The sequence below is a fragment of the Microplitis mediator genome, chromosome 7 (assembly GCF_029852145.1).
Source record: "Microplitis mediator isolate UGA2020A chromosome 7, iyMicMedi2.1, whole genome shotgun sequence".
NCBI lineage: Eukaryota > Metazoa > Arthropoda > Insecta > Hymenoptera > Braconidae > Microplitis > Microplitis mediator.
The window spans coordinates 5,563,981-5,578,268 of NC_079975.1; the positions used below are offsets into that span (position 1 = coordinate 5,563,981).

At 28.2% G+C, this 14,288-nt stretch overlaps 1 protein-coding gene across 2 annotated transcripts in view; it reads right to left on the reverse strand.

The window, feature by feature from the left end:
- The window catches only part of LOC130670906 (small conductance calcium-activated potassium channel protein), a 152,591-nt gene that overhangs the window by 88,260 nt on the left and 50,043 nt on the right, over positions 1-14,288 (reverse strand). The window contains exon 4 of one of the 2 annotated variants that reach the window (XM_057474528.1): positions 3,599-3,811. The exons of the other annotated variant lie outside the window; for it this stretch is intronic. Coding sequence (XP_057330511.1) covers positions 3,599-3,811 — 213 coding nt within the window. The remainder of the gene's footprint in view (positions 1-3,598; positions 3,812-14,288) is intronic. 2 annotated transcript variants of the gene reach the window in all.

A 14,288-nucleotide genomic window follows, 5' to 3' on the forward strand; every position in this document is an offset into this window, starting at 1 on the left:
TCGTCATTGTCATATTTTCATTAGTTTGATATATATATTTATCAAGTTTCAGAGCGATTCGAGATTCCTGGGGCATAACGGACCCTTCACAAAATTAAGAAAAAAAAATCACTTTATAATCGATGATGCGGTATCTTGGCCTTTGAAGGTCAGCTTTCTAAAATAATTAAAGTGTTTCAAACAATAATTGGAAAATCATGTCTCAAAAGTCGGAGAAAATCGGGTCTGTGGCATTTTTGTGGTAACTGCCACGACTTTTTTTAATTATGATGAATTTGTCTGAGAAAGTTCAAAACAACTTATACCCGATGCTCAAAAGCCCCAAAAAATAATTAGCGGCTTATAGGGACCATTGTGTCCCGTTTTTACCTACAGCTACATAGAGTAAGATCCCAGGAATTTATGGGATTGATCTATAAAACATCTGGATTCGTATCAACTTACATTTCGATGCGTTCATAGTGTTTCACATTCGACGATACACTTGATACTACTACAGAAAACACTGAATTTCTCAATATATTTTTTTAAAAAAGTATCAATTATTCACATGCTGACGATATTTTATCAGCAATTATTTTTATAAAAAAACTAACATTAGATTAAAGAAAAAAAATTGAGTAACCATGCACTGCATTCAAAAATTAAAATATCTACAAATTTAAAAGTACTCGAAAAAATAAATAACTTTTTTTTAAGTAAAAATAATTAATCTACACAGATGCAAGTTTACAGTTGGATAGTAATGAAAGTTGCTCAAAGCTTATATCTAAACTAAATGGCGTGAAAATAAAATATGAGTAAAAAAAATCGATGTATGTGTACATGTGTACATGTGTGTGTGCTGATGAGACTCGGTATGCTTGTTTCACACATGAATACACGTAAATAAAAATAGTAAACCTTTGAAAGTTAAATAAGCAATATGACAATATATATAAAATATGAGAATTAATCTATTAATAAATGTTTAGAGATAAATAATTGCTGACTCCTTATTAAATAAGAGTTTGTAAAATAGGTAAAACACGGATTTAAAGATGTTGCAAATTATATTGCTGAGTAGTCACTCAGCAATTCGTTTTCCCTGTTTTATGTATCCTTGTCACGAGACTTCAAATTAAAATCCGGGTGGAAAATTGCCGAGTAAAATGAATCCAAGATTATTTGTATCATACACTGACGCAAAAAATTAAAGGAACAGAATAATTTTATAAATTTTTTAGTGATTTTTGGAAGGCTGTAACTTTTTGAAAAATAATCGTTTTTCACGGTCCGTGGGCTTTTCGGAAAAAAAAAAAATTTTGGAGCTCTTAAAAAATTTTGATAAAAATGCACCGAAACTAGAGATTTCAAGCTATAAAATGCTTTTTTAAAAATCTCGATACGATTATTTTTCACAAAGTTACATGTACCTGAAGATCGGAACGTTTTTCACGCATCGAAAATGAAAATAATTCCTGAAATTTGTGTCTAAAGGCGACCTAAGGGGTAGTTGGGGTCGGCCTGTCATTTTCGGATGACGTGTGAAACATTTCCGAAATCTAGGTCCAGTAGATTTTTTTCTTTTCATTTCTTTGTTCTTATTTTCGTTCCGCGAAAAACGTCCCGATCTTCAGGTACATAAAGTTACAGCCTTCCAAAAATCACTAAAAAATTTATAAAATTTTTCTGTTCCTTTAATTTTTTGCGTTAGTGTAGAAAATATAGACGACTAAAAAAATCGGGATCACAGTTATTCTAGAACGCGAATAGAAAATGCTTACATGACTCCAATAAATTATGGCATAATTTTCATAAGATTTAGAAACCATTTCCATTTATGCTTAGGAACCATCGCATGAAAATTTCTATGAATTTTTTAAAATACTTTTAGATTCAATTATTTTTTATCGTTTTTCGATTGATGATATTAAATCTCGTTACTTTTATTGTTTGGAGGATCGATAATCAAACGTGTCATTATGTCACCACGAACATCGGATTACTATTCGATCATCGGATATTGAGAGCTCTCTGGCATGCCTCGGGAAATGAGCAAACCAATTGGAAAACTTTAAACGATAACGAAAAAACTTATTTGCTTTTTTATACATTAAAGTATTACTATTTACACTGCGGCTAATGGGAAATTGGTATTAACGAGCAATTGATTAAATTATTTTCAATTTCTAATCAATAAAAAAATTTAATCCTTCACTTCAATTTAAAACTTATATTTTTTTGCATGCATTCATTATTTTTTAAGTATTTCTATGTCCTTGTAAATACCAAAATTTGTATTTTTTTTTTTTCGAATTCAAAAACGAAAATTTTCTGGAAAAAAATTTTTTTAATCTTAAATTTAATAATTAATTTGCGTGAATAAATTTTAAGTGCGAACGTGAATAAAATTTTGTAAACCAGTGTCTTTAATAAGTGTAACGTGTGGTTGTGATCTAGCAACAAAATAGTGAAGTGATATATCTATATCTATATCTATATATAAATATAACACAATACGGTGACTAATAAAATTTAACAAGGTGTCTATTAGGGTGTTTCAGAAAAAACAAATTTTTTATGGTATTCAAAAATTGAAAGTATAATTAAGAATAAAAATTTTGGTACCAATTCAAACTCTTAATAATAATATTGAGGTTTGGCTCAATCCATTTTTCTATTTTCCATTTAAATAACGCGGGAAAAAAATTGTTTTTTTTTCTAGAATTTTCTAGCTCACAAACCAATCAACGGCTTTTTATACTCAACTAACATTTTTGTAGGAAATTGAACGCTCTACAGAAAAAGTCTCTTATCATTTTTTGATAAATCTCACTGTTCAAAAGTTATTTGAGCTTAAAGTCAAATTTATAGTAAATTTTGAGATCTTCACCTTTTTGGCGAAACTATTAGTCTCATCACAAAATGTCATGGAATTTTTTTCGTAGATAATTTTATTCCTTACAAATTATCACAAATAAAGTTTTTTGAAATTCCGCATTGTTTTCAATTTGTCTTCAATTCAATGTCAAGCTCTTAAACCAATCAGAAATCTATTTTCTTAAGAGCTTGACATTGAAATGAAAATAACTTGAAAACAATGCGGAATTTCAAAAAACTGTAATTGTAATAATTTGTAAGGAATAAAATTATCTACAAAAAAAAATTCTATGAAATTTTGTTATAAGACTGATAGTTTCGCCGGAAAAGTGAAAAGATCTCAAAATTTACTATAAATTTGACTTTAAGCATAAATAATTTTTGAACAGTGAGATTTATCAAAAAATGATAAGAGACTTTTTTTGTCACGCGTTCAATTTCCTACAAAAATATTAATTGTGCATAAAAATTCGTTGATTGGTTTGTGAGCTAGAAAATTCTAAAAAAAAAAAAATTTTCCCGCGTTATTTAAATGGAAAATAGAAAAATGGATTGAGCCAAACCTCAATATTATTATTAAAAGTTTGAATTGCTACCAAAATTTTTATTTTTAGTTATACTTTCAATTTTTGAATACCACAAAAAAAAAATTTGTTTTTTTTCGAAACACCCTAGTGTCTATCTAAGGTGACTTATCATTTAAACTAATAAACTTTTGTTTGTTAATAAGTCCCACCGTCTTGACGTAGGTCACGGTCTCGGAGGTGGCCTCGGTGATGGCTCTTCTCAGCCTGGTACGTCGTGCTTGCGACAGAGTGCGCGGGCAGAGTACGACGCCTTGGGCGCCTCCGGCACCGGAACCAGATGCCGAAGCTGCGTTGAAGCTTGCCATCGGCGGCGGAGGTGTTGTTGCTGTCGACGTTGACGATTTGCACCACCACCACGGAAACTGAGTATGTGTGGTAACGCCCACGTTATTTTTTATTTTTTTAAATATTTTTACTTTTCACTACTTTTATATTATCATATTTTTTTTTATCATCTTACTTTTATTTCCGAGTCTATTCAATCTGATGAAATAAATTTTTTTTGTAAAAACAAATTATCAACAATAATTTTATAAAATAAAAAGAAGGGAAAAAAATAAATAAAGTAAACATTTTTTGAAGCTTAAGTAAAAGTCTTTCATTGACACTGACTCGTCTAAGGAAGTAGAAAGTTTTGTTTTAGTCAGACATTATAAAAGTAGATATAACTCAATAAATCAGACGAGACAGTTGAGTAAAAAAACAACGGCTATAGTCGAATGTAAAACTTTCTATACTTTTATTTATCAATCAATTTCTCGTTATAGCTTCAAATAATTCTCGATAAATAAAAAAAAAAATTTTATCATAAATTTAAATGGAATTAAAAGTTTAAAGTTCTATTAAATAAGTTTTAAAAATTATTAAGATTGCAACTGTATAAAGAAACTTCGATACTGTGAAGAAAAAAATTAATCCCAGGTATGGAATAATAAATTTGTTAAGTTGTTTTGGTGAAAATAAAAAAATTTTCAGTAAATAATAATAAAAAAAATAAATAAATTAAATAGTGGGTGAGGTAAAAATAGTTTTTTTTTATTTCATCTATTGAAGAGACTCGTTTTTTTATTGCTACAAAAAGTAAGATTTAGTGGGAGACCTAAAATCTATAAATTCTGTATATCTAATTCTACGATGATTTGTGAATGAAAGGGCAGGTTGGTTGAACTGGTTGGTATTTGTAGTTGGAAAGATTATTTCCATAAATAGGATTTTGTTTACTAAGATACGCGATAATAGTTTTTTAGTTTAGATTTATGTACTTATTGAGTTTGCAAATTACCATAAATTTTAGTGAACCTGAGATCGATTTTTACTCACTGGTTATTAAATTTTACCCGTTCGAGAAATAAAAATATTTCAAATTTATTTTTTTATGCAAAGTAGAGAGATTATGGGCGAAAATAGACGCGTTTTATTCAATTTATATAAAAAATATGACATGTTCCCTATGTAGTTGAAATAATCGATTTAATGACTTTGAGATTTAATTTAAAAATTAAACGATAACGGATCTTAGTACACCGAGAGAAATTTATGGTAACCGTTCCTAGTACTTTTATGAAATATCATCCCATACCGTTATGGTAATGATTGCTTGGAATTATGGGATATAGGCCCATACTTTCTGGTAAAAGTTCCCATAAGTGTGGGAATAATTCCTATAATTATGGTAACAATTCCCATATCGCATGTGAAAGAACTATGGTAATGATTACCATAATATTATGGTAATCGTTCCCATTATACTATGGTACAAGTTACTATAATATTATGGTAATGGTTATCATATATTATAGTAACCATTACCATGATATGAGTTAACCATTACCATATATTATGGCAATGGTTACCGTAATGTTATAGTAATGGTTCCTATAATATTATGGTAATGGTTACTGTATATTATAGTCATGGTTACCATAATGTTATAGTAATGGTTCCTATGATATTATGGTAATGGTTACCATATATTATGGGAACCATTATAGTAATGGTTCCTATAATATTATGGTAATGGTTACTGTATATTATAGTAATGGTTACCATAATGTTATAGTAATGGTTCCTATGATATTATGGTAATGGTTACCATATATTATGGGAACCATTATAGTAATGGTTCCTATAATATTATGGTAGTGGTTACCATATATTATGGTAATAGTTACCATATCATATGGTAATGGTTACCATGTATTATGGTAACCATTACAGTATAATGGTTCTTATAATATTATGGTAATCATTATAGTATTATGGTAACCGTTGCCATAGCCTTATGGTAATGGTTACCATAATATTATAGTAACCATTACCATAATATTATAGTAACCATTACCATAATATTATAGTAACCATTACCATAATATTATAGTAACCATTACCATAAGGTTATGGTAACGGTTGCCATAATATGATGGTAACGATTACTATAATGTTATAGTAATGATAACTATAATATATATGGGTGCCATTCCTATAATCAATATTTCAAAAAAACCGGTTACCATGCATTATGGGAACCATTCCCATAATATAATGTAATTGTTACCATAAATTTCTCTCCGTGTACATGAGAAAAAAATTGGTCATCAAAATACGTAGATTCTGTTAAATTAAATTAACAAATTTTTTTTTTGTTGAAACTCTGATAAAATTAATGATAGGCATTAATAAAATTTGACAAAGATTATTTTTAATTAGCGGCAGATTGTCATCTAACGTAAAAACAAAACGCTTTAGCAAAATCAAAAATTTTTTTGAATAGCAGGTAATTTTCACTATTGACAAGTTTTACTAATTGTTGACAAATAGTAATCGAGACACGTCCAGCAAAAAATTAATAATTTTTTATACATTTATATATAAGACACCCTAGGATTACTCTAAATTATAAAGTAACTTTTCGTAAAAAAAATCATCTCCACAAATACTTTTCTACTAGTAGTTTACAAATTTAAACCGTATAATTTTGTAAACGTAGAGGAACTGACTCGGTGTTAATTATCTCACAAGCTAGCCTTGCACATCAAGAAGCATTGATAGTACGAGGATCAATGCTACAATCTAATCGTGTAAATCGACCTGTTATGTCCGAGTTGTCCTATAGTACCCAATAAATACAAACTAGCAACAACATCGCACACAAAACTATCCTGTACAAATTCTAAGTATATATGTTTGTATCAATGTACATATATACACCTATATATGTATGTCTACATGTGTGTGATTCCATTGCTCAACAAAGTAAATGCTTTAAATACGTTCGATAACGAGATATATATGCATACTTGAGAATTTCGACGGGAAAATAAACTTCCGTATATCCCCTTCATTCCCACTAACAAGGCCTATATATCTACCTATGATATTATCATTATTATTTCTGTTTTTATTATTATTATTATTATTATTATTATTATTATTATTATTATTATTATTATTATTATTATTATTATTATTATTATTATTATTATTATTATTATTGTTATTATTATTATTTGTTCTCGTGACCTTGATGGTTGGTATCGAGACCTTCCTCATTGTCCGCGGTAAATTTAATCGATCGTAAAAACCAATCATATTTTTTTGTCATGCAAAATATATATATATATATATATATATATATATATATATATATATATATATATATATATATATTCGCAATCATAATATTTGATAATCTTTTCATTGAATTTATATTTATTTATTTATTTAATAATAATAATTATCAGTATTTAAATTAATAAAATAAATATACACATAACGACAAAACATTCATAACTGTTAACAATGAATAAACAATAATAATAAGACAGATAATTACACAGATAAACATCAACATGATGCAAAGATACAGACAATGACTATTTTATAATAATAATAATAATAATAATAATGATAATATTAATAAATAATAAATATATACGATAATGACAATAATTAATTACTGTAAGCAATCATAGTGATAAAAACTTTAAGCACAAGTATATATATGCGTCAATCTACGTAATATTGAAATAGATTTTAAAAATGAACTGTTAAGTAAACAAGAATTCAAAAATATTCATTTAGTTTTCGATCTTGTCAATTCAAATATTTTGTGTGTTTTTATATTTCCACGGTGTTTTTATTTATTTATAGTTCGCTATTCAGAGTTGAATGAATACCAATATCATTATTTTTATTACGTATCTAAATTCTGACAGTTCGATGCGAATTATTCGATTCAAAATTCGAACCGAGGATTAATACTGGATTCAATACAAATATTTCGCAAGTAGGAACTATTTGCTCACCCCTCATATATATCTACAGTATCATTAAATATATATAACGTGTCTGGGTTAGGTTGAATTATTTTTTAATGTGTTTTAAAGTGATTAAATTAAATAAAACAGGGTAATCTTTGTGAATAAGATATATATATACATACATACATATATGTATGTATATATAAATGGTATTCTATTAGTATTAAAAAGCAAGATTATGATTACAGTAATTTGGCATAACGCCAACGAAGTCTATACTAAAATTTTTTCTTATCTCTATACTAAATATATATGCATATATGTATACATTCATATATCCACATATATATGTATATAACATGCCTAAAGGCTTTTTCCGTTAGCTTATAACCATTCTCGTGTTAACGACATACCTTTTCGTCTCTATTTAGTTCTATTCACTATTCATTGGTTAAAAGATAACCGAGTTAATAGCCATTTTACTAAGTATCAAATCTTATCTTTTATCTTTATCTTATAAACTTTTTCATGCCATATTATTTGTCATAATTTATAATGTATGTCTATTTTTATTTTTATTACATCCATTAACTTTTTTCCCATATTTAATTTCAACCCACAGATACATTATTGTGTTTTTATTATTCCATTTATTATAATTTATTTTTATAACATTTGATTTTTTTCTAAACGTATCTTTGGTTTCTGTTTTTTACCTGATACCGGATGAATGGAACAAAAAATCCAAAATAAAAAATAAAGGAACTTATCGACCATATCCCTATTATTTGTAGAACCGTGAATATTTCACTGGGGATACATCCCAATTCTCTACGGGTTAATAAATGTTCATTCACTCCTCGATGAACTTGCAATTGCAATGCCAAATTATCTCAACGGTTTAAAATTCTTTACTCATTCCATGTTTATTATCCCCCTAAAATAATTCATAGTTGTTAAACGATTTTAATACTTCACACTCTTTCTTTTATTTATCGACCAAGAAATTTTTTTTATTGCTTTGATTTTATTATTGAATGCTGTATCATTATTTTGCAAGCTGATTTTGCCCGACAGTCATCATTTTATTCGGAATTTTGTGGATAAAATCTTAGTCTTGAATAGGGGTGTGCGAATATCATTTGATTCGAAATTCGAACCGAATATTCGAGTGATTCGAATTATTCAAATAGTTCGAATAGTTCGAATTATTTGAATAATTTGAATAGTTCGAATTATTTGAATAATTCGAATAGTTCAAATAATTGTCTTGTGCTCTTAAATTAATCGATTTCGATGGAAAAGTTGTCTTGTTCGGATGTATTTGACAATTTGAATATTTTTTTCATAGAACTCATTACTCAAATAATAAAAGTTTTATTCTAAAAAAAGTGTCATCCGGTCATATCTGGAATGAAAAGGTAAATTTCGTATTTTCATTCGGAAATTCTACATAAATTAAATAAGACATGCTATACGGCAAAATTTTTTTTAATTTTCCATGTCAGACAGTCTGCAAGATCTCTTAGAAATTCGATTTTCGAAAATCGGACCGAAACCAATAATTTCCCGAACTTTTGAAAATTTCTAATTTTCTTAGCGGGAAGTAAAAAATGTCGATAATTACGACGAATACGAATTATTCTTTAATTTAATAATCAGTTTATTATTTGGTTTGAATTCAGATTATTTGAAAAATTTGAACTATTCGAATAATTCGAACTATTCGAAGATTTCGAACTATTCGAAGATTTCGATTCGAGACGAATAATTCGTAAATTCGAATATTTGCACACCCCTAGTCTGGAATTTTTTCTATAGATGTCGCACATTAATTTTTGTTTTTTCCGCTATACTTAACGCGATATACCTTGAACTGATGCGAAAATTTTCGTCATAAAGGCCAATTTTCTCATTTTCATTTCATTTTTTTTTTTGTCACTACCTACTTTTTTTTTTTTTTTTTTTTTTTTAATATTACATACTTCATGAGCGTTTATTTTTAAAAAGGAAATCTCTACTCAAAGCTAGGTATACGCTTTCGAGATGAAGTCGAAGTGTTCTTTCGGTTATGATGGATGAAGAATGAGGGTGGGTTGAAGTTGAGTAAAGAGGGAATATATAGCACTAAGTACTCGGAGAGCAGTAGAGAGGTTCTCAGAGGATGTGAATAAAAGAAAATGAGCGAAAAGACATAATATATATGATATGAAAAAAACACGTATGTATACTCAAAAAATCCCCATGTGTATTATGTAGAAGGAAACAAAGAACTGCCAAAAAATATAATTAAAAAAAAAAATTCAGATTTTTAATTTCAACATTTTTTTAATTAGAATTTTTTTAATTTAGCGAAAGACTAGAGGTACTTTTTTTCATTTTTGAAAAAATTTAATCAACAGTGATTTTAATTCATTTAGTACAAGGGCTCGCGAAGCATTTATCATTATTCTTGGTTCAGTTATTTTCAATCTGTTGAGAATTCAATTAATTCAATTCATTAGACCGAATCAATTAAATCTACGATTTCAATTCAAGTAAACTCAATTAATTTTTCATCCACACAGTCAATCTAAATTTTAATTTGCTTTTTATATATGTATAAATATATATCAAACAAGATGCCACAAGAAATATCAACTTGTAAATATTCATTAAAAAGTTTTCATATATTTATTTATGTATAGATATATGTCTATTAGAGTGGTCCTTAAAAGGGTGATTTTTTAAATTTTTTACGATCGTTTCTCAAATGGTTCCAAGTGCAGAAAAAAAATGTCCCTTAAGGTTTCAGCTCTTAATTCTAAACACGTGGGAACATGTGACGCAAATTATTATTGTGACTTTAATAATTTTTTTTTGGCTTCATATTTTCGTCCATAAACGTCAAATGTGGAACATTGCTAGTAGGGGAGAGTGGGGAAAAATGGGGCCCATAATAAAAGCAATTTTGCCCCTAGGAGCCCATATCGTTCCACTCTTCTCTACATCTGAATCGTTTATTTGAGAAACCCCATAAGTCATGCCTTTTACGAAATTGGGTTTTTTACATTTTTGGGTTCTTTGGATGTCCCTCAATAGAAATCAATCAAAATATGCATCAAATCAGCGTTGAAAAAAAAATTAACCGGGTGACAGCAATTTAATTTAATTGAGAAATCCCATAAGTCAATGACTCAAATGAACATATGCAGTTTTAGTTTTACAGAAATAACTTTTTTTTATTTTTTATTTAAAATTCGCGCTTTTTTGGGAAATTAATTTCAAATGTTGTTTTATTGTTGACTGTTATATGACTAATTAAAATGTTTAAATTAATTATTATTTTTTGTTATTTCTGAGTTTCAGAGTTCAAATACATATTTAACACTTCATTTTATTAGTTTAATAAATGATTTGAGTGAAAACATTTAAAAAAACAGTGATTTTATAACTTTTTTTTCCGTTTGCACCCAAAAAAAAAAATTCTCGACTGAAGGTAAATATTCTTGATTCAAGAAAATTTTTTTGGAGACCTAAATTTTCTCAGATAAAGTAGAAACCCCATAAGTCAATCAACTTTAAACAATTTTTCTAAGTAGTTTCAGTTAAAAAATTAAATTTTTCTTGTTGGAATCTTTTTCAGAGACGCTAACATTATTGTATCCAATTATTTATATATTATTTTAATGTCAAGTTTCTCCAAAAAAATGGTTTTTGTGTTTCCTGAAAAATTTCGTTTTCTTGACTTATGGGGTTTCTCAAATAAACGATTCATCTATAGAATTATCTATTTTTTGCATGACAAATATTCTAATAGGATCTACATACTCTTGAAATATCACACATTGACTTTTAAAAATTTTTCTTTGCCTTTTTAAAAAAATTTATTTTATTTAGTATTCAATGAAATTAAAAAGCAGGCAATAAATGAGCAGATGTATAGATGTACCATCAATGTGGGACACTTTACGTTTTGAAAAGTGGATATAGAGTAAAAAAATTTATATAAATCATAGAAAAATTTTTACACGTGTTCCCTTTGAAAGAAAAACTGAAACCTTGAAGGAATTTTTTTCCGTATACGTGACCGCTTGAGATGTGGTCATCAAAAATTTAAAAAATTGCCCTTTTTAGGACCATAATGTACTCGAAGATAAATCAATTGAAACGGTCTTATCTATAATGAGAATTACCATAAAAGGCGCTAGTAATAAATTCAATTGAGAAATGAAACCTCGAAGCGGCCTCTCACGTTAACAAAAAAATGCAGTAATGAAAAATTTCCCTTGACCTGTTTAGTTTGCCAACAGTCGTTGAATTAAGCTCTCTACTCTACTCTTTGGTTTTCCATCACATTTACTCGTCGGTAACATATGTTTCCTTTTTTTCACAAGATAATCACCATGTCGGCAAAGTAGACTTTCTACTAAAAAATTTATCAACATTTTTTTTTAAATCGACCACATTTTCTAATAAAAAAGTTTCATATGGAATAAAATTTAAACCTACTAATTTTTTTTTTTTTCTAGATAATTTCTAATTATAATTAATATGAATTAAATTAATCGATAATTCCTTGTGCAGTTTATTAAATCGTTTAGTATAATGAGATTATGATTTAATGCATACATGAATTAATATGTTTTAGCAACATAAATATTTTACCCCGCATAACTGATTTCAATGCATTAACAATATTTTGATGAAAGGAAATATCTATTATCCGGTAGATTGGAGTAATATAACATAGCGTATGTTGTATTTAAAGTGTCTACTTAAGCGCGGATTATGTCAAGTCAAGTGTGAACACAACATATGATTTTTTTTCTCTTTCGCTATTATTCGTATTCAGTATGCAATGATAATGTAATATAAAGTCAATTATAACTAATATGATTTCTCTAAGTAACAGAATTATTTTAACTTGTAGTATTTCTTTGTAATTAGTTACTTTTCATAGTACTAGCATTGAAAATTCAAGCTTCAGTGTCTTTACAGCCAGTCAAAACAAGATAATTTCAGTCGAATGCCGCGAACAAATATTAGCAAACGCGTAAATTGCGAATGCCTTCAGTCAGTGGGCAGAAACAAATGCGTTTCGTCCCTTGTGAAGAAACAAATAATGTTTCTGCCCGCTGACTGAAGGCATTCGCAATTTCAACTCGGATACGCGTCGTTTGTTCAACAGTAATTTCAGAACATTAATTTTATTTTCACTATGTCTGCACCGAAAGTTTAAATTCCTTGGAAAATAAATGATAAAAATTAGCGCATGTGCCATTTTTTCGATAAATAGAGACAAAAATTTAAACTTTCAGGTGTAGATACAGTGAAAAATTGTGTACATACCACAGAGGAAAGTAGGGACAAACCAACCCACGTGTTTTTCACCCCCACATTCGGCTCGAGTGGATGATTATATACGCGAGCTGTAATCTTCTACTTTCCTCCCTTGGTATGTAATATACTTTTCATGATACCAGCATCGAAGCTTGAAGTTTCAATGTCTTTACACAGAAAAAACAGATATCTTGAGTCAAGAAAATATTTTTGAAGACAAACGTTTTCGGGAACCAAGTCAAGATTTTCTTGAGCCAAAAGAATTCGTCTTGGTTGGAGAAGATTTCTACTTTATCTGAGAAAATTTGGGTCTCCAAAAAAATTTTCTTGAATCAAGAATATTTACCTTCAGTCGAGAATTTTTTTTTGTGTGTACAGTCCGTCGAAACAAGCTAATTTCAAGCCGATGCTGCAAACAACTGGTACACTAATAAAAAAGTTGACTTGATTTAAGAGAAAAAATATTGAACCAAGAATAGCATTTTAAAGAAAATGATTTTCTTGAGTCAAGTGAAAAAATTCTTGAACCAAGAGAAATTTAATTAAACCAAGAATAATTTTATGGCTCAAAAATTTTTTTCTCTTGACTCAAGAAAATCATTTCCTTCAAAATGCTATTCTTGGTTCAATATTGTTTCTCTTGAATCAAGTCAACTTTTTTATCAGTGTAGCGAATTCGTAATTTAAAAATACCTTTATACAGCGGGCAGAAACAATTGTGTTTCTAGCTGCTGACACTGAATCTTGAAATTCCGATGCAGGTAATCATGAAAAATATAGTGTGTGACTCAGGATAAAAAACGATTTCAGACTGCGGGTGATGTTAGCCCTCGCCTGCGGCTCGGACAGCCAACCTCACCCTAGTCTGAAATTGTCTTGTTTCATCCGTTGTCACACAAAATACTAATAAATACATAATGGGAGCCGCGCTCGAAATTAAATTTTTATAAAGTAAAAAGTTTTTGAAAATTTGTGAATAATGAGCTTCTATTATATTTGTGACATATTTAGTTAATCGACAATTATATTAGATTTTAAAAAATATATTTAACTATAAAAAATATAAAACAGAATATAAATATTATTTTAAATATAATATTGACAATTGAATTATCAATATTAAAATATAATTAAATTGGGTAGACGGCGACGGGAGCTATTGATAAATTTATTTAAATTAAAATTTCGATGCGAAATATAAGAGGATATTGAACATGAGAGGCTGGTCAATTATACAAGTGCTTTTAATTTGTCTGTG